The sequence below is a fragment of the Dipodomys ordii genome, unplaced genomic scaffold (genome assembly GCF_000151885.1).
Source record: "Dipodomys ordii isolate 6190 unplaced genomic scaffold, Dord_2.0 Scaffold27, whole genome shotgun sequence".
NCBI lineage: Eukaryota > Metazoa > Chordata > Mammalia > Rodentia > Heteromyidae > Dipodomys > Dipodomys ordii.
This window is the reverse complement of record NW_012267243.1, coordinates 19617685-19638378: the sequence shown is the minus strand read 5'-3', so window position 1 is coordinate 19638378 and position 20694 is coordinate 19617685. Positions and strand designations below refer to the sequence as shown.

The 20694-nt window shown below is 49.3% G+C and overlaps 1 protein-coding gene across 3 annotated transcripts; it reads right to left on the bottom strand.

Annotated features, from left to right (window-relative positions):
• Nucleotides 1–5217: 5217 nt before the first annotated feature.
• On the bottom strand, nt 5218–19866 carry Znf496 (zinc finger protein 496). 3 transcript variants are annotated; one of them, XM_013015762.1, is made up of 9 exons: nt 19615–19866; nt 18864–19393; nt 18375–18558; nt 12642–12683; nt 11606–11679; nt 8727–8859; nt 8173–8280; nt 6839–6952; nt 5218–6198 (listed from the first exon to the last, which is right to left on the bottom strand). In XM_013015762.1, the coding sequence occupies exons 2-9, from the start codon at nt 19251–19253 to the stop codon at nt 5465–5467; spliced, it is 1779 nt and encodes a 592-aa protein (XP_012871216.1). In that variant the 5' UTR covers nt 19254–19393; nt 19615–19866; the 3' UTR covers nt 5218–5464. The 3 variants fall into 3 exon arrangements, with proteins under 3 accessions (XP_012871216.1, XP_012871214.1, XP_012871217.1); XM_013015760.1 differs by having other exon boundaries at nt 18864–19290; XM_013015763.1 differs by lacking the exon at nt 12642–12683 and having other exon boundaries at nt 18864–19290.
• Nucleotides 19867–20694: the final 828 nt, after the last annotated feature.

Here is a 20694-nt window from a genome sequence, read left to right as displayed (position 1 = left end):
TGAGTCATTTAAACCAAAAGTGATAGGCTGGTTTAAACAGCCATTATGTGACAAAGTGTAACCTCATTGGCCACCTGCGTGTGGTCTAGTATGACAGTGCAATCTTTTGGGTGTGTGACAATCACATCGGTCACCTGCGTGATCAGGCTTGACCTTGTGAATTTTGCCTTTAAAAACCTAAGTGGGGGGGGAAGGGGGGGCTGGGAAGGTGGCTCAGTGGTAGATCGCTTGCCTTGCATGCATGAGGCCCTGGGTTCGATTCCTCAGCACCACGTAAGAAAAAACCCGGAAGTGGCACTGTGGCTCAAGTGGTAGAATGCTAGCCTTGAGCTGAAGAGCTTAGGGACAGCGCCCAGGCCCAGAGTTCAGGCCCCATGATGGACCCCCCCCAAAAAAAAATATCTATGTTGGCCACTCAGGGTCGCAGTATCAGCTCCCGAAGGAACCTTCTCAATAAAGTTGCTTCTTTATTAACAACTCACTACGCAGGACTAGGTGGGCTTACCTAGTCTTCCTACAACACACAAACACATATACCAGTCCTGCGGCTTGACCTTAGTCTAATACTATCTTTAAGCTTCTTTTGCTCAAATTTAGTTCTCTACCACTTGAGCCATAGCTCTACTTCCACCTTTTTTGGTAGTTTATTGGAGGTAAGCATTTTACTGCATGTTAGGACCCAGTCCTAACACTTTGACCTTTTATTAGAAGTATTCTGAAAGGAAAGCCGGGCGCTGGTGGCTCAGGCCTGTAATCCTAGCTACTCAGGAGGCTGAGATCTGAGGATCGCGGTTCAAAGCCAGCCCGGGCAGGAGAGACCTCAAGACTCCTATCTCCAATAAACCACCAGAAAACCGGAAGTGGTGTTGTAGCTCAAGTGGTAGAGCGCTCGCCTTGAGCTGAAGAGCTGAGGGACAGCGCCCAGGCCCAGAGTTCAAGCCCCACGACTGACAAAAAAAAAAAAAAAAAAAAAGAAGTATTCTGAAAGGAAAAGTGTCCAAACTTGGGTACCTTCTCTCCAAAGAAAATAGGGATTCAGCTCCTAAATTAAATTAATAACTAGAACATTTACTAAATGTGCTAAATTTTTTCAAGCCCTTTCTATTTTTTCATAAAATTTACAAACATCCTGGGATAATTGTTTACATGCAATGAAAGTCCCTATTTATATTAATCACTTGAAAATATCAAGTTCATTTAATAAACTATTGAAAGATTATTAGACTTTGCCAGAGAACCATAGACATCCACGTACAGAGAACAAAGAGAAGTTTAATGCCAGGAAGGGGGCCAGCAAGACCCCTTCTCACAAAGAAGTGAGAAGAAGCACCGGCTATTGTCTGGGGTGACCTGTGTAACCTAGGAGGTTTAGGAGGGGCTAGGAGGCGGAGACCCTGGTGTGGACATGTGGGCCAGAGGCTTCATTGTGGCACACTAGGTTTTATGGCTGCCGTCCAAATAGATAAGGTGCCTGGTAGGTCACTTTCATGGCTCTTGTTGCTTTATATGGTGGCAGCTGCCCGAGTGTCATCCCAAGGTAGAGGGGATTGGAAGTTGATTGTTTACTGCCTTTACTAAGTGGGCCCAGTGTTGCCTAGAAAGAGAGCATGCTCAACTGTGGAGAAGGGAAGGGAGCTCACTTTGCTAACAACTGTTGTGTTATTCGGGAATTCAGTTGCAAGAAACAGTGTTAGGAAAATGGAGAACAGGAAAGGAAATAGGCCAGACTTGGTCATCAACAGACTATGACTCTTTTGTTGTTGTTGTTGGTCATGGGACTTGAGCTCTGGGCCTAGGCGCTGTCCCTCAGCTCTTCAGCTCAAGGCTAGCGCCCTACCACTTGAGCCACAGCACCAATTCCGACTTTTTCTGCTTATGTGGTGCTGAGGAACCGAACCCAGGGCCTCATGCATGCAAGGCAAGCATTCTACCACTGAGCCACCTTCCCAGCCCCCAGACTAGGGCTCTTTATTACCAGTGATTAGCACAGACCTTCCTGTGGGTTTGGAGGTTGTCCAAGGGAGTAGATTTTGAGATGGTCTTATTTATACAGGGCTTAACTAGGAAGCAGAAAACAAAATATGGGCTATGGTCTCTTGGAAGCCAAGGACGGTATTCTTGGCCAGCCCCAGAATGCATTAAGCCCTGGGTTCAATTCCTCAGAACCACATAAACAGAAAAAAACCAGAAGTGGTGCTGTGACTCAAGTGGTAGAGTGCTAGCCTTAGGCAAAGAAGCTCAGGGACAATGTCCAGGCCCTGAGTTCAAGCCCCAGGACTGACAGAAAAAGGAAATTGAGCCATAGTAGTAGTAAAGAAAGGGGGGGGAGGCTAGGAAGGGATGTGAAGGGTAAACAAAGGAGGCTGCAATGCTTGATAAGAAATGTACTCATTATCTTGCCCATTTATTTGTAACCCCTCTGTACAGTATGTTCACAATACAAAATAAAAATAAAGGGCAGAGAAAGCCACCATTTTGTGTGGAATTCAGAAAATGTTCGTTTTTATTTCTCCCTACTTCCTTTAGTTATGCTAAAATATCCTTTGACATAGTAAAAGCCTAGGAATTCTTCTTGAATGGTTAGTCACAGAAACAATGAAAGGCATTTAGAGTAGGCCTGACCCATCTTAACCTGAACTCTTGCTAAATAAGAGGCCAGTCATTTTAGCCTAACTCAGTAAGTACAAAGCCTGCAGAAGGAGCTGTGATTTTGAGTCTTTTAACTCCCATTTGTGTGGTTTGAAGCCAGCCTGGGCATAAAAATTGAGACTTTTATACCCAATTAACTGGCAAAAAAAAAAAACCTGGAATTTGCCATGTGATCATGGTTCAAAGCCAGCCCCAGGAAGAAAGCACATGACTCGTCCAATTAAATGACAAAAACCAGGAAGTAGAACTGTGATTCAAGAGGCAAAGCACCAGCTAAGTAACAGTATCCAAGTCCTGAGTTCAAGCCCCAGTACCAGTTCGCGCGCTCACATGCGCGCGCGCGCGCACACACACACACACACACAGCGCCAGATGTGGAGTTATGTCTCAAGTGGTAAAAGTGTCAGCCCTGAGAGGAAAAAGCCAAGTCATAGCTGGGTGTCCGTGGTTCACCCCTGTAATCCTAACTACTCAGGAGGCTGAGATCTGAGGACCAAAGTTCAATGCCAGCCCAGGCAGGAAAGTCTGTGACACTCATCTCCAATTTACTAAAACCAGAAATGGTGCTGTAGTTCAAAGTAGTAGAGCTCTAACCTTGAGCAAAAGAGCTCCAAGAATGTACCCAGGCCCTGAGTTCAAGTCCTGCAACTGGAAAAAATTACTTTTTCAAGTTTCATGAACTTTTCCTGGTCCTAACTGCCTCTGAACTATCTCGGCCTCCTGAGTAGCTAGGACTATAGACGGTGCCTGGCTCTGCCAGACAGCGGGAGAATAACCCCCATTGCCCCCACATGGGATATACCTGTGTTGGGCTGCACCACCCAGGAGAGCTTCCAATGTAACTTCGCTTTCCAGGTTCTTTTGTTACCTTTGGATGTGAGGCAGGGGGTGAGAAAGAGCGTGTCTGCTGTATTTTATGGGGACTCAAGATACAGAGGCCTCCTCTTGGCTCTAGTTCTATTACATTTGTTTCATGGCTTTATGATCTGACCTCACATGTAAAATATACCTATGTTCCCTTACAGACAAATGTCTTAAGCATTAAGGGGAAATAAGAGCCAGCACTGTTTGGAATTTTGTCCTGAACTGGCCTTAAGAACAGTTATATCCATATGTACATCACCTTTATAATAAAGTTACTCCCCTTTCCAGGTGTATCAACACAAGAAAAGACTATTTAGAAACCAGACATTTAGCAGTTTATTCCTTGTTCCAAGTTAAGACCAAATAATTTTATTGCATTTACTATTCCTGGGCATATAGATGCAGCTACTCAGAAATAGAAATTTAGTTATAAAATCATATAACTCTTTCATTGGGTTGGGGTAGAGGCTTCTTGAAGTGAAAATCAAGTGACAAAGAGCACCAGGAGCCTCAAGTTCATCTTCCCAGGCTTCCTGTCTCACTAGTGTCAGGCCCGCCGCAGCTATACCCAAGCCTCCATGCCTCCTCACGAAGCCTGGCCCACTTCACCAGTCTGTCAGGATAATTAAGACCATGTTGTTGATTGTTTGAGGTTTTACTACCAACTGTCTGTCACTCACAGTCCAGACCCCGAGGATTCGACCTTTAAAGGCTACGGATGAAGATTCTTCCATCCTGACAACAGCAGCCCTGAATGCCAATTATTGGGTTTGGACCCTACCGTCATTGGAATGGCAAACAAGTCACTTGAAGCTTGTATTGGCTCATGTGAGTCAGGACCATCAACAGTACCATAAGGTTGGAGTTGTGGCTTGAACTGTGTGTCCTCAAAATCCCAAGGTTCAAGTCCTGACCCCTAGTACCTCAGAATGGGACTCTAGGAAATGGTTACTGCAAAGACAGATGAGGCTATGTGGCACAGGCAGGGTGGGCTCTGAGCCAGGGACTGGCTTCCTTATCCAAGAGGGAGATATGGAGACAGACACACATGGAGAACTGCTGTGTGGTGATGAAGGAAAAAGGTGTAATGTGACCAAACACCAGCAAGTCTGGGTAAGACGCCTCAGAAAGAACCAGCTCTGCCGACCCCCGACCTGGACATGCAGCCAAGTCCAAGTGTAGTCCCCTGACATGTGCTGCTGTGCTGCAATACTGGGGGGAGACTAACTCAACCACCTCCAAGTCAGCATCAATGGAGGACACGACTTCACTGGGCCTTCTGCCCAGAAGAGCCCCGACTCCAGGGCTGAGCTACACACTCCCAGACCGAACGGAAGAGGAACTTAAAGGCCATGCAACTCAGCATCTATCACACATTTCCTAAGGACCTTCAGGATAAAAAAAAAAAAGGCAGGTTGGAGTAGACAGGCAAGAGGTTAAACGGGAGCTTGCTTGGGATGAGCTCCCCATCCGTGCCACGTGGCTGCCAGAGCGTGTCTATCCCCCACTGCCAAGGCTCTGGGACCTGTGGGGTGCTCCTGGGACAGGGTGGGCTGGGGCTGGCTTTTGGTAACAGGACATAGTTCAGTGTTTGGCCCTGCTCTCTACTGGGGCCCCAGTCCCACGGCCTTCCTGTCAGCCCATCATCCCACTGGCAGTTGGACAGGAACTGCAGTTACCCTTGACCTGGGGAGGATGGGGTGTGTGGGGGGGGGGTGTCCGTTACGACACGCATATGAAGCATGCTGAAGCTGGTGGTGACATGCCTTCCCTGGTTTTTGGCACAGCAGAATGGGAAGGAAGGCTGGGCAAGCCACTCTCCTTATCTGGGGAGGAGGAAGGGGGCTCCCATGGCACCAGAAGTTGGACACTACCTGAGAGCAAAGGGCAGGAAGAGCCGCTGTCTCTGTCCTGGGCAGGGGCACAGTGCGTGTGGCTGCGCCGGGAGGGCTCAGTAGGAGTTGAGGGCCTGCTTGGAGCGCCGCTTCATGTGCAGGCGCTCGTGGCGGAGGAGGTCGCAATTGTGCACGAAGCTTTTCACACAGTACCGGCAGCGGAAGGGACGCCCCTCGTCCTTCAGGTGGAAGGTGCTGCGGTGCCTGAGCAGCTGGTCCTGCCGCTGGAAGCCCTTCCCACAGTCACGGCACTGTGTGCTGGGCTTGGCCTTGCTCTTTTCCAGCAGGGGCTCTGGACCCCGGCCCTCGCTCTCTGACTCCCGCTCCTCTCTCTTCGGCACCGGCTTGAGTCTGTCTGGCTGCACGTGTATCCGCCTGTGCGAGAGCAGGTGTGCGTTGAGGCGGAAGCTCTTCCCACAGACGCCACACCTGTAGGGCTTCGGGGTCTCATGGGTCTCCAGATGCCCGTCCAGGTCCTCGCTGTCACTGAACAGCTCCCCGCACACTGAGCACTCGTGCGGCTTCTGCTCCCTACGACTCCGCAGGTGCCGGATGAAGTTGACCCTCCAGCGGAAGATCTTCCCGCAGTTTGGACACACGTAGGATTTCTGGGAGGCCTGCCCCTCGCCCCGGACCTCGGCGCTGCTCAGCTGCTTCTCCGGGCTGCTCCTTCGCTCTTCCCTGCAGTACGGGCCGTGCTGGGAGTCCTCTTCCCCAGAGCTGGACAGGACGATCTCAATGGTCACTTCCTGGTCGAGGCCATTCTTTAGGGGCGGCGAGTCACCTCCGGCTGTAGGCAACCAACGTGGTGGGTCAGTGTGCTGTCCTGGCTACATCTCACCCCAGACCCTGTCCAAGAAGGCTCCGCTGGCAGTGCAGAAACTCATTTTCCCAATGCTTGGTGGCCGTAAGGGACCTAAGGTGCACTGCACAGGCCCCTGGAGTTGGAGAAGGAAACACCTGGGCCACACCAAGACCAGAGCACCCTGGGCACCTTTCTCTCCTGGCCTCAGTGCCATTTTCCCTAACCCCGCACCCTCAACTCATGTCTTCCTGAGCCAGAGACTACAGCTGATGCAGTATTTATCAGTGTAATATTTATCCTTGACTCTCTGCACAGGAGCCACCTCACTAAACCAAACACAGCAAAAGTCGGTCAGGATCATGCCAAAGATCATGCCATGTGCGAGCACTGAAATGCCCCAGGGACTATGCTAGACTTCTCATGTGCTCAGCCTCTTTGCTTGGACACTGCTGGGTGACATGACTTAGCAAGTTATAAAGTAACAACTGAAGTGATCTAGTCCTACAATGCTGTTTCACATTAAGGTTGCTTAATGGCCCCAGACTGTCCAGGATCACTGAATTCCACCTCTTACCCCTGCACATGCTCCCAAGACCTACACCCATGACACAAAGGCCCTCCTTACCTGGACAGTTGCTTTGTGGGAGCATCACCTGTGGGCAGGCCTGCAGACCTGGCACCTGTAGCTCCTCCCACCTCCTTCTTTCCTCCACCTGGAATGGCTGAAGACTAGGAAAGTCTTTCCAAAGAAGAAAATGAGAGAAGTAATTGTCTTGTACTGTCACTACTACCTGGGGCCTGGAAAGAGGCCAGGCAGAGAGTTGAGGGTATGGAGCTCCCCACTGGGGCCTAAGAAGTAGTCACTCTGCATTTACTGAGTGAATAATGCTGAAGGCAAAATATGCTGATACCACGAATCTGGGGTCTGAAGCCAGAATCACTATAGGACTTGGTTCTGTTTATCTTTGTAGCCAAACAAGTAATGGCTTTAACTATGAGGTTCTCTACAGTCAGACCTGCAGACCCTCTACATAGCCCATGAAGTCTATGGGGCAGAGACTGGAGGCATAGGAGCTACCACACCACACCAGAGGCTCTGGATGCATGTTCCGCATGAAGAGGGTACACCAGAACCTGACACCGTGGTGCCAAGGCAGGAGTTCCAGGGCTGTTGCTGACTGGACACCAAGCTCCAAAGAGGCAAGTTATTCACAGCACGGCACAGGGATTACAAACATGAGCTGCAGAGACCAACAGCTGAGCACCAAAACAAGGCAGAGCCCCTCCCTGCAGCACTTGTGCAGGAAGCAAAGTGTCATGCTCGCTTCGGCAGCACAGGTACTAAAACTGGAACGATACAGAGATTAGCATGGCCCCTCCACAAGGAAGCAAAGTGTCAGGGGGGTTAATATGCTCAGTGCTTGATCAAGAAGAGATGCCCCCAGCAGCCTGGCTTGTCTCAAGCATCTGACTTCACTTCTAGAGGGCCTTGTCAGTACAAACCAGGTGCTGCTTCTTGTAGGCAAACGATTCCCACTATTTCTCAGCCCTTAGTAAAGGGAGAACAATCCCTGTTGATGGCAGAAATGATCCCCATTCTTTCAGCAAGAAGTCAGGGACAGAGCTAGGAATGTGGCTTAGTGGTAGAGTGCTTGCCTAGCATGCATGAAGCCCTGGGTTCAACTCCTCAGTATCACATACACACACAGAAAAGCCACAAGTGGTGCTGTGGCTCAAGTGGTAGAGCGCTAGCCTTGAGCTGAAGAGCTGAGGGACAGTGCCCAGGCCCAGAGCTCAAGCCCCAAGACTGGCAAATAAAATAAAAAAGGAAGCCAAGGACAAGACAAGACCTGAACCATCTCTAAGACAGAGTGAAGGGATGTGGATGGGAGGCTTGGGAAAATGATGAGGGAACAGCCCAGCTCTCCCTTTACACCACCACTTCTGGATCATACTCACCCAAGTGGGGGACCTGAGGCCCTTCTTTGCCCTGGAGGTCCTGAAACTCTGGAACCCGTGGCTCGCTCTCCTCTCCCTGGGAAAGATCTGGCTGGGCTGGTGCTTCATCTGTTTAGAAAGGCGCAGGACACACCTGGATTTGTGACCTGTTCCTGCAGGCCATCAGGGCTTGGTCCAGTGTGAGACTCACCCACAGTCAGGGACCAGGAGGGACTGAGAGGTGTGGGAAGTCCAAGCGGAGGCAGCACCCCGGAGGGACAGCCCAGCCCAGGCAGCTCTCAGAGCTGGAAAAGGCGACGGGGTAACAATGGTTGAAGAACAGAAATGCTACAATGTCATAACTGGTTTCTAGAACAGACTGGGAAGCCTGGCCTACAAGTGCAGAGAAATGCAGCTGTGGGACCCCGCACACAGGGCCTCCTCTCAAGGCTGAAAGGTGAGCAGTAAGACTGGAGGCAGTGCCCAGTGTCCTGACCTTCTAGGAGGAAGTCACTGACTCAGGGCAAGACCCCTGCCAGGTCCCTGTCTCAGAGGGCATAGGAGTTAGGTCTTACTTGGAGACACTGAGACCTCGTAGTCCTCTCCAATGATGAACTCGCCATAGTAACCAGTCTGGGCAGGGTCTAGAAGGGACCAGTCCTCTTCAGAGAAACATAGGATCATGTCCTTAAATGGAGAAACCCGGTTCTGAAACCACAGGAGAACAGAAGGTCTCAATCTAGGGATGACCTAAGTATCTTAGTCCACTCAGGGTGCTATGAACAAACACTACAGAGGGCTGGGAAGGTGGCTCAGTGGTAGAGCGCTTGCCTCGTATGCATGAGGCCCTGGGTTTGATTACTCAGCACCACATAAGCAGAAAAAAGTGGAAGTGGCGCTGTGGCTCAAGTGGTAGGATGCTCACCTTGAGCTACGGAGCTGAGGGACAGCGCCCAGGCCCAGAGTTCAGGCCCCAGGCCCAGCAAAAACAGACAAACAAACAAAAATATATAGACTCAGTGGCCTCTAAACAGCAATTATGTCAATTCCAGAAGCAAAAAATCCAAGATCAAGGCACCAGCAGAATAGGTCTCTTGCAAGGGCCTGCCTTTTGGCTCAAAAATGTCATGCCAGGCACTAGTGGCTCCTGCCTGAAATCCTAGCGACTCATGAGACTGAGATCTGATAATCATAGCTTGAAGTCAACCCAAGCAGGAAAGTCCAGATGAGACTCTCATCTCCAATTAACCACCTGAAAACTAGAAGTAGAGTTGTCGCTCAAAGTAATAGAGCACTAGTCTTGAGCCAAAAAGCTCAGTGACAATACCCGGACAAAGCTCAAGCCCCACCACCAACAGAAAAAAGAAAAGAATGTCAAAAAGAAAAAAGAATGACATTGCTGGCTCTGCATACCAGAAAAGACAGCCCTGCTGGAAACCAGGTCCTTTCCAGAGGTGACACCTGGGCAGCCAAACGCAAGGGCATTTTCTCAAGACCAGGTGAAATGGTCCAGCAGAGGCCTCAGGCTACTGACAGCTCAAGTCCAGAGGAGCTCTTCAGAGCTCCAAGCTCCTCATCTTGCTATGATTAGTTTATTATTACTGTAATAATTTTGTTCTTGGCAATTTTGATTGTGCAACCCAAAAATCAGTCCTTTTGTGTTTTAGATTATCTAAAATGGTCTTATCCATTAAAAGTAAGAATGAGTATGTGCCTGTGTGTGTTTATGAACTAGACCTAGGGGCTTAAACTTGGGGACTGGGTGCTGACCCTGAGCTTTTGTTCTCAAAACTAATGCTCTACCACTCTAGCCACAGCGCTGTATCCAGCTTTTCAGTGGTTAATTGGAGATAAGCCTCACACACTTTCCTGCCCAGATGGCTTTGAACCACACACCTAAGATCTCAGCCTCCTGAGTATCCACCAGCAACAAACTGAGGGTTTGAGTAAGATCACAAGGCTACAGGCTAAGTTTCAAGAGAAAAAAAATCTCACATTTTTATCAAGAATCAAAAGAGATTTCAAAAAGAACGGAAAAAACTCAGGGCATGGGCGCTGCCTCTGAGCCTCTTTGTGCTCAAGGTTGGCATTTTACCATTTGAGCCTCAGCACCACTTCCAGGTTTTGAGTGCTTAATTGGAGATAAGTCTCTCCGGGATGTTCCTGTCCATGCTGGCTTCAAACACGATCTTCAGATCTCAGGTCTAAGCCACAGGACTGACTGTGAGACTCTTTATTTCCAATTAACCACCAGAAAACAAGCTGTGGCTCAAAGTGGTAGACCACTAGCCTTGAATGAAAAGCTTCAGGCACAGTGCCCAGGTCCTGAGTTCAAGCCCTACAGCCAACAAAAAAGAAAGGGTTGGGAATGTGGCTTAGTGGTTAGAGGGCTTGCCTAGCATGCATGAAGCCCTGGGTTCCATTCTTCAAAAACAAAACAAAATAAAAAGCCAGAAATGGCACTGTGGCTCAAGTCGTAAAGTGCTAGCCTTGAGTAAAAGAAGCTCAGAGGCTGCCGGGCGCTGGTGGCTCACACCTGTAATCCTAGCTACTCAGGAGGCTGAGATCTGAGGATCATGGTTCAAAACCAGCCCGGGCAGGAAAATCCGTGAGACTCTAATCTCCAATAAACCACTAGAAAACCGGAAGTTGCACTGTGGCTCAAGCAGTAGAGCGCTTGCCTTGAACTGAAGAGCGCAAGGACAGATCCCAAGCCCAGAGTTCAAGCCCCATGACTGACAAAAAAAAATAATAAGCTCAGGGACAGTGCTAGGCAAGAAGCCACATTCCTAGCCCATAAGACTCTTATTTACAATAAACTACCCAGAAAGAGGTAAAAGTGGAACAGTGACTCAAATGGTAGAGTGCTAGCATTGAGCAAAAAGAAGTTCAGGGACAGTTGCCAGGCCGAGATCAAGCCCCAAAGCCAGTACAACTATATCTTCAACAGAGTAACCAGAAAGCACTGATTTACTAGAACCTATGTGTTAAGCTGGGCACTGGTGGCCCAATCCTATAATGCTAGGTACTCAGGACATTGAGATCTGAGGATTGAGGTTCAGAGCCAGCCAGGCAGGAAAGTCTGTGAGGCTCTTATATCCAAATAACCACCAGAAAACTGGTGGAGCACTAGCGTTGAGTAAAGCTCAGGGACAGTGCCCAGGCCCAGAGTTCAAACCCCATGACCATCAAGAAAAAAACAAAACTAAACTAAGCTCTGGTCTTCTCCTCCGAGGTCCATAGCTTAGGACTCCTGGCCACTGTGCTCTGCCATCTGTCTGCACAAGGTAGCACCGTAGCTCAGTCCTGCTCATGTTCATTTTTTTGGGCTGGGGCTAAACATCTAATATGGCCACCAGCAAAGTGGCTGGGGTTCCAGGAAGCTCCCCTGCCCTGTGGTGTCGTTCAGAGAGGCCAATGCCAGGTTTTCAAGGACTGTACAGCCATTACTCACCGGGGGCAGGTGGCAGGTGGTCACCTGCTGGGCATCTCTCATGCTTTCCTCTTGAAGGACAACGTCCTGAGGAACTGAAAGAGATCAGAAACATGATGCTGAAGGGAGCCCGGCCTGGCTCTCCACTTTGTGGGCTCCTCAGGCTTAGCTACTTCCAATTTTGCAAACAGAGATTTCAAGTGAGAGAACCAATAGCAAGACATTCCTGGTGCTTCTCCTAAAAGTCCTCACCTGGAGGATAAGCAGCACAGGAAAAACACTTTGCAAACCAAAGCATCTTGGCCACCACAAGGATGCCTGCATTAGATATAATTAGCTCCCTGACCTCACCTAGGCACCAGCTCTGGGGCTTGAACCAAGGCCTGGGCACTGCCTGGCCTTTTCTGTTTATGTGGTACTGAGGAATCGAACCCAGAACTTCATACATGCTAAGCAAGCACTCTAATACTAAGCCACACTCCCAGCCAAAGGACTTCAGTTTTGTTGTCTAAAATACAGGGAAAACAAGCTGGGCACTGGAGGCTTACACCTGTAATCCTAGCTACTCAGGACAAGAAGTTCTGAAAACAATGGTTCTAAGCCAGCCCCTGCAGGAAAGTTTGTGAAACTCTTATCTCCAACTGACCACCAAAAAAGCCAGAAGCAGCACTGTGGCCAGCCTTGAATAAAAAAACTCAGGAACAGTGTCCAGGCCCTGAGTTTATGCCCCAGGAATGGCACACAAAATAAGCCAACAAATAAGTAGAAAATAAAGTGGCAGGGCTGGAAATGTGGCTCAGTGGTAGAGTGCTTGCCTAGCATGCATGAAGCCCTGGGCTGAACTCCTCAGTACCACAGAAAAAGCTGGAAGTGGAGCTATAGCTCAAGGGGTAGAGCACTAGCTCTGAGCATAGAGAGACTCAGGGACAGAGCCTAGACACTGAGTTCAAGCCACAGACCAACCAAAAAAAAGAAAAGAAAGAAAAAAATGTCAATAAGGACTGAAGGGAATAAGTCAACATGGGACCCCTGGTTGTCACAAAAGTTTACATAATACCTGTAAGTTTGTGTACTCCAGAGCTCCAGGCAAAGACGGTATCTGAGGATGGGAGATAAAGAACCCTTGTCCATTACCAGTAACAACATAGACCTCAGCCATTAGAGAAAAGGTGAAGACCAGAGTTCCCCGATGATCTAATAATCCCCCCATGAGTCTCCATTCATGTTCACTGCAGAACTTTCAATAACTCAGGAGTGGAACCAGCCCAGGTACCCTATAGCTGGTGACCAGATGAAGAAAACTGGTCTGTATACACAATGGAGTGCTACTGTTCTGCCTTCACTAATAAGGACACATCATTTGTAACCACACAGATGAAGCAGGGGGACATTATACTATTTGAAACATGCTTCAGATAGACAAATGCCACATGATCTTATGTGTAGAGGCTTTAGCTGGCTCTGGGCAAAAACATCAGACTCTACCTGAAAGCTAATTAAGAACTGGGAGGCATATCTCAACTGGTAGAGCCCTGTCCAGGAAGCATGAGGCCCTGAGTTCAAACCCTAGTACTAAAAAATTAATAAAAATCTTGAAAAACCAAACTCACCGGTTGGGTGCTGGTGAGTCATGCCTCTACTCCTAGCTACTCAAGATCTGAGGGTGGTGGCTGGAAATCAGCACAGGCAGAAGAGTATGAGACTTTATTTCTAATTAACCACAAAAAAGCCAGAAGTGGAGCTGTGGCTCCAGCAGAAGAGTGCCAAGCCTTTTGAGTGGGAATGAGAATGAGGCCCTGAGTAGCACCAGCTCCAGAAGGGGGAAAAAAGGGAGGAGAAAGGGTAATAAGGAAAAGAGGGTAGGAGGACAGAGAAAGAAAAGTGGTGAAAAGGGGAGCAAGAGAAGGGAGGGAAAAGTGCCAGCAGTTTCTGTCAGATACCCTGGAAGAGCACTGGCCAAGACCAGCCCCGTCACCTAGGCTCGGAGTGCGACTTTCGAACCATCTCACTTCCCTCATGAGCTCCTTACCTGGTCAAGGTTCAACTAGGTAAAAATAATGTGCTTCCAAAGGCCTCCTGACAGAGGGTTCAGTAGTAGAGTGTTTATGTCTTGTGCACAAGGCACTGGGTGTGATGATATCAGACTAAAATTGGGGGAGCTGGGACTAGGAAGGTGGCTCAGTAGTAGAGCGCTTGCCTTAAAATGCATGAAGCCCTGGGTTCAATTCCTCAGCACCATATAAGCAAAAAGAAAAAAGCTGGAAGTGGTGCGGTGTCTCAAGTGGTAGAGCGCTAGCCTTGAACTGTCCCTCAGCTCTTCAGCTCAATGCTAATGCTCAGATTTCAGCCTCCTGAGTAGCTAGGATTACAGGCATAAGCCACTGGCACCTGGCCAAGAACATGTTTTGAGTACAAAAACTATGTACAAAACAGTAAGTACAAAGTGAGATGACTGATCCAGCTAACATACCCATCACCTCACCTAACATCATTTTTTATGATGAGATCATTTTGCATTCAATCTATGGCCTCTGTGCTATACAGACCTCTCAAGTTTTTTGGGTTTTTTTGTCGGGTGTGGGGCCCGAACACTGGGCCTTCTCTGCTCCTTTATGCATTGATAACTTTCCTGAATGACAGGCTTCAAACAAACCTCAAATCTCAGCCTTCTGAGAGTATGATTACAGGTGTGAGCCACCACCACTTGGATTATTGGTTTGTTTTTTAATTTATTGTTATTTTAGAGGTGATATACAGCAGTTGCATTGGCTATTTTTTGCTTGTTTTTTGGTCAGTTGTGGTGCTTGAACTCTTGACCTGGGCGCGGTTCCTGAACTCTTCAGCTCAAGGTGAGTGTTCTACCTCTTGAGCCACAGTGCCACTTCTGGTTTTCTGGTGGTTTATGGGTTCAAAGCCAGGGCTGGCTTTGAACAGCAATCCTCAGATCTCAGGCTCCAGAGTAGCTAGGATTACAGGTGTGAGCGAGCCACTGGTGCCCAGTGCATTGGTTATTTATTTTTTTTTTGTCAGTCGTGGGGCCTGAGCTCTGGGCCTGGGTGCTGTCTCTCAGCTCTTCAGCTCAAGGCTAGCGTTCTACCACTTGAGCCACAGCGCCACTTCCGGGTTTTTTCTTTTCTTTGCTTATGTGGTGCTGAGGAATCGAACCCAGGGCCTCATGCATGCAAGGCAAGCACTCTACCACTGAGCCACCTTCCCAGCCCACATTGGTTATTTTTGAAGTAACATTTCATTTCTTGTCCAGGGTAGCTTGGGCTGTGACCCTTCTCCATGTCACTAGGGTGACATGTGCCTGCCACTGTGCTCAGCCACTATGCCTCTTCGGCAAACACCACTATACCAAGCCATCGGCTGAGATCATACTCAAACTCTAATCAGGGCTCAGAAGAAAAGTTCCAATGATCCAACAATCTCCATCTCCCAAGTAGCTCTAATTATGGGTTTGAACTACATGCCCAGCTAGAAGGGTTATTTTATTTGCTTACTTATTCATTCATTCATTTTTTAACACAAGGCCTGGGCACTATACCTTATTTTTTCACCAAAGAGTTTAGCACTTGAGTCACAGCTCCTCTCCCAGTTTTTGGTAGTTAATTGGAGGTAAGAGAGTCAGAGTTGTCTACACCTGTTGGCTTTGAACCATGATCCTCAGATGTCAGCCTGCTGAGTGGGATTACAGGAGATATTTTAATTCTGCTCCTGCAGACAGACCAACTACCATGGCCTTGATAATACAAGGTCACTTTTGAGTGTCACACTCTGGATGTCATGTTAGAAGGCAAAACAAAGTCTAGCATTTTTGAAAGAACTTCATGATCAGAAAGAAGGTAATTCTGATTGGTAGCTTGTTCTAGGCTCTGTGGTAATCATTAGTGCTGACCCTGCTGACTCAAAACCCATAGATGGAGCTGAATGCTGGTGACTCACACCTGTAATCCACTCAGGAGACAGATCTGAGGGAAGCCTGGGCAGGAAAGCCCACTGAGACTCGCTTTTTTTTTTTTTTGGCTGGTCTTGGGGTTTGAACTCTGGGCCTAGTCATTGTCTCTCAGCTTTTGCACTCTATGTGTTGAGCCATAGCTCCACTTCCAATTTGTGTGTGTAGGTAACAGTGTCACTAGCTGGGCACTGGTGGCTCACACCTGTAACCCTAGCGACTCAGGAGGCTGAGATCTGAGAATCATGGTTCGAAGCCAGCTCAGGGAGCAAAGTCCCCAGGTGACTCTTATCTCAAATAAAATACTCAAAAAACAGAAGTGGTCCTGTGGTTCAAATGGTAGAACACTAGCCTTGAGCACAGAGATGCAGGGGCAGCACCCAGGTCCTGAGTTCAATCCTCACAACTTAAAAAAAAAAGGCAATGAACTTTTCTGCTCAGGCTGACTTCAAACCACAATCTTCAGATCTCAACCCCTGAGTAGCTAGGATTACAGGTGTGAGCCAACCAGCACCTGGCTCCTTGAGACTTTTATCTCCAATCAATTACCCCAAAAAGCCGAAGTGGAGCTGTGGTTCACACAGTAAAGCACTAGCCTTGAGCAGAAAAGCTCAGAAGCCACACCCAGGCCTTGAGTTCAAGCCCCAGTATTGACACAAAATAAAATAAATCACAAGTGAGCCAGTGGCTCACGCCTGCAATCCTAGCTACTCAGGAGGCTGAGATCTGAGGATCACTGTTCAAAGCCATCCTGGGAAGGAAAGTCCACAAAACTCTTATCTCCAATTAATCACAGAAAAAGCCAGAAGTGGTGCTATGGCTCAAGTGGGAAAGTGCTAGCCTTGAGCTGAAGAGCTGAGGGACAGCACCCAGGCCCAGAGTTCAGGCCCCATGACCAACAAAACAAACAAACAAACAAACTTAGTGTCTCCCATATGCTACACAAATGCTCTACCACTTAGCTCCCCTCCTAGGCCACTGAAAAACATTACAATGTCCTGGACAACTTCCACAAATAACAATAATGCACTTTTGTCTCCAAATTCTCCACTGTTAAGTACAGAGCAATCTAGCCAGACAAACAGGCCACATCACTCTTCGACCTAAAAGCACAACTTCCCGTCAAGTTGGCTAATCAGCCCAACTGAACTAACTACAGCTCAAATGCATTTAGACAAAAAGAGGACAACAGAACTAGGTCTATACTGAACGTAAGTAACTCTTCAAGTACTTACCGAGCATTTACACTGTATTAGGCATTATGAATAACTCAGAAATGATTTAAAGCATGGGGAGATATGCCTACATTATGCAAATACTATGCAATTTTACTAAAGGAATGAATGTGTCCCTGGGTTTTGGACTGGAGTATCCCGGAACCAATAACCTCAAACATCACAGGGTGGCCCCCGCTTGAAAAAGCACAGTACTGCCGGGCGCCCGTGGCTCACACCTGTAATCCTAGCTACTCAGGAGGCTGAGATCTGGGGGTCATGGTTCAAAGCCAGCCCAGGCAAAGAAAGTCCGTGAGACTCTTATCTCCAATCAATAAACCACCAGAAAACCGGAAGTGGCACTGTAGCTCAAGTGGTAGAGAGCTAGCCTTGAGCTGAAAAGTGCAGGGATAGCAGTTAGGCCCAGAGTTCAAGCCCCAGGAGTGGGCTGGGATGGTGGCTCAGTGGTAGAGCGCTTGCCTTGCATGCATGAGAAAAAGCCACCAGAAGTGGTGCTGCGGCTCAAGTGGTAGAGCACTAGCCTTGAGCTGAAGAGCTGAGGGGCAGCGCCCAGGCCCAGAGTTCAAGCCCCACAACCAAAAGAAAAAAAAAAAAGAGAGAGAGGAAAAGAGAAGAGAAGAAAAGAAGTTCAGGGACAGTGCCCAAGACCTGAGTTCAAGCCCTAGGACTGGCACACACACACAAAGCCAGAAGTGGAGCTGCTGGGGCTGGGAAGGTGGCTCAGTGGCAGAGCGCTTGCCTTGCATGCCTGAGGCCCTGGGTTTGATTCCTCAGCACCACATAAGCAAAAAGAAAAAAGCTGGAAGTGGCGCTGTGGCTCAAGCGGTAGAGTGCTAGCCCTGAGCTGAAGAGCTGAGGGACAGCACCCAGGCCCAGAGTCCCAGAGTTCAGGCCCCACAACCGGACCCAAAAATAAAAAAGAAGTGGAGCTGCTAGCCTCAAGCCAAAGCAGCTCAGAAACAGTGCCTAGGCCCCAAGTTCAAGCCAAAAATAAACAAACCAAAAAAGGTGAAAAGGAGGGCTGTAGGTATGGACCAAAGAGCTGAAGGCCAATCTAGCAAGCATGATGCCCTGAGTCAAATCTCAGCACCACTAAAAAAGAAAAAGGGGGAAATAACGGATGACTACTATCTCCATTGGACAGAAGAAAATGAGCCTGAAGGGTTCAGGTCACCCCTGTGAGACTCAGAATCCAGCATATTGGGGACAGATCCATCTGCCATGCCTTGGTGCACTCGGTGGAGACACACAAAGCCCCAGCTCATGGTGTCTAGGGCCCTATGATGCAGAGGTCACTGATCAGGCCAGTCTTGGAATTCATATTGAACCTGTGAACCAAAGTTGCTTAGCAAAGGAAAGGATGTGACCAGCTCAGGCCACAGGCCTTGGCTTATAGGAGCAGTCCCTGGCTGTCTTCACTGACAAAGTCCATAAGAGGTACATTCTCCAATAGGTGAGACCCCACAACTTTGTGAACTTCTCATTCAATAGTTTTAGGGAAGGTCAGACCATTGTAACTCTCCCGTTTCCTCAGGAGAAGTATGTATGTGCCAGATGGTCCCTCCCGCCACCCCACACACGCATTCTATGGACTGCGTACCTGGATCTTCGCAGAGCTGTCCTGGTGGTCTACTTAGGAACCCCAGGCCCTGTGCCAAGGCTGCGGGCTGAGCGTCCTGGCTCTTTGTGAGGTCACTCTGGGGTTCCACTGGCAAACGCTCCTGCTCTTGGTCCGGGGGGCCATCCCCATCATCGATCACCACAGGGTCTTCACAGTGCTTCAGCTGCAATCCCAGAGTTATTCAAGGCTAGGTAGAGAGGACCCTGGGCAAGGCTCAGCCAACAGGCTCTGCCTCGGCCCGAAGTCCGATGACCATGCCAACCTGAACCTTGGACAAGGCTTTCAGGAGGATGCCAGGACCATGCCTAAATCAGACCCCTTAGCAAGTAAAATTTGCTTTCCTCAGAAACCAGACTCAATCTGGGCCTGATATTAAAGGTCATACCTCTAGACAGAACTACCCCTACCAAAACCCTGACCCCAGGCTATCTGACCAGGTTCTCCTTCCCCCAGCCCGGCCCTGCTCACCCACTGCCAGGGCCTCCCTGGCTCCCGTTCCAGTGCCTCCACTGCAGCCACAGCCTGCTCGCCGTTCTCGGGCTCCTGGGCACGCACCCAGCTCTGGATCTCCCATGGCAGGATGGCTAGAAACTGCTCCAACACGAGGAGCTCCAGGATCTGCTCTTTGGTGTGCCTCTCCATTCGCAGCCAGCCCCGGCACAGGTCCCAGAGGCGGTGCAGAGCCTCCCGGGGGCCTGCAGCCTCTTGGTAGCGGAATCGGCGGAATAGGCGGCGGGAAGACTCGGGGCTGGGAAGCTCCCCCTGGGGGGTAGGGTTCTCTCCAGGAGGACTTCTCATTTTCCTGGGCTCCTCACTTTCCTTCGGAGCCAAGACTCGGGGGCATAGGGCTGTGGGCATGATGGGATTTGATGGAGGTCAGCAGCAGAAGATGACCCTATTTCCAAACAGAAATCGCTGGCTTCAATGTTCTGGTTTCCTGAGGTTGTTTCTGGGTGGTAGCAGACAAAGCCCACAGAGATCAACCCTTTGGAGAAGCCCTGGGAAACGTAAGGAGTATCTATGTGATCTGTCCTTACGTGTGGGGACAGAGAGAAAGATAACCCTTCCCATGAGTACCATCAGTTGTATTGCCCTAATTGGAGAAGTGAACAAATCTGGGAGAAGAGTGTTGGCCCTGCAACACAGCACTGGTGTTCCCCAGTGCCCAGGGGCACTGGGACCACGTGCAGGTAAGGTTATAATTAAGGCTCTGAGGTACCTTTGGGGCCAGGTCCTACTGGAGAAAACCCAAGGTGGACAGATGTGCAAAGCAGGTCACTATCTTCACGCTCTGGAGTTGAAGTCACTGTCCTGGCTCTTGAGAACTTTACAAAATAAGCTGGGGGAGGGAGACAGACATGTTGAAGAGCCATCAAGCTGGGACAAGGACAGTAAACCCATTCTGCTTGCGGTCAAGGGCTGAGCACTGGGGCTACATCCTGGACAAACAGCTAGAATTCCCCTCGCCCACCTTACTTTAGAAGGCAGAGAGTGAAGCATTTAGGGAAGAGAAGATTCTCAGAGATGGAGGATGTAACAAGGAACAGCTATATATATCATACGAGAGAGGAATAACATTGTATTTTAAAATGTCAGCATTTGGGCTGGGAAGGTGGCTCAGTGGTAGAGTGCTTGCCTAGCATGCATGAGGCCTTGGGTTTGATTCCTCAGCACCTCATAAGCAGAAAAAAGTCAGAAGTGGTGCTGTGGCCCAAGTGGTAGGGCACTAGCTTTGAGCTGAAGAGCTGAGGGACAGCGCCCAGGCCCAGAGTTCAGCTCCCACGACTGACAATAAATAAATAAAGTATCAGCATTGCTAGGTGCCGGTGCCTCTCCAGCCGGTAAATCCTAGCTATTCAGGAAGCTGAGCTCTTAGGATTTCTTTTCAAAGCCAAGCTGGGAAAAGAAAGTCTGTGAGACTCTCATCTCCAGAAGTGAAGCTGCACAAGGCTCAGGGGCAGCATGAGGCTGTGAGTTCAAGACTCAGGGCTGGCACTGGTGCGCGCACACACTCAGCTTTAAGGCTGCAGGTGTGGCTCAGTGGTAAAGTACCTGCCCAGCACGTGCAGGACCCTGGATTCTACCCCAGCACTTCAAAACACGAAATGGTAACTGCTCTTCAGACCAGCTCCGTTCAGTTGCGTCAACTATCTCCAAGCCTTCCTCCGTCCCCTGCGACCCTCGCTCTCCAAACCACGCCCAAGGCAACGGAGCGCGCCGGGGAGGAGCGCCGGGCTCCGGAGGACGCGGGCCCACGACCGCCTCACTGCGGGGCGGGCGCGCAGGGCAGGGCCGGGCT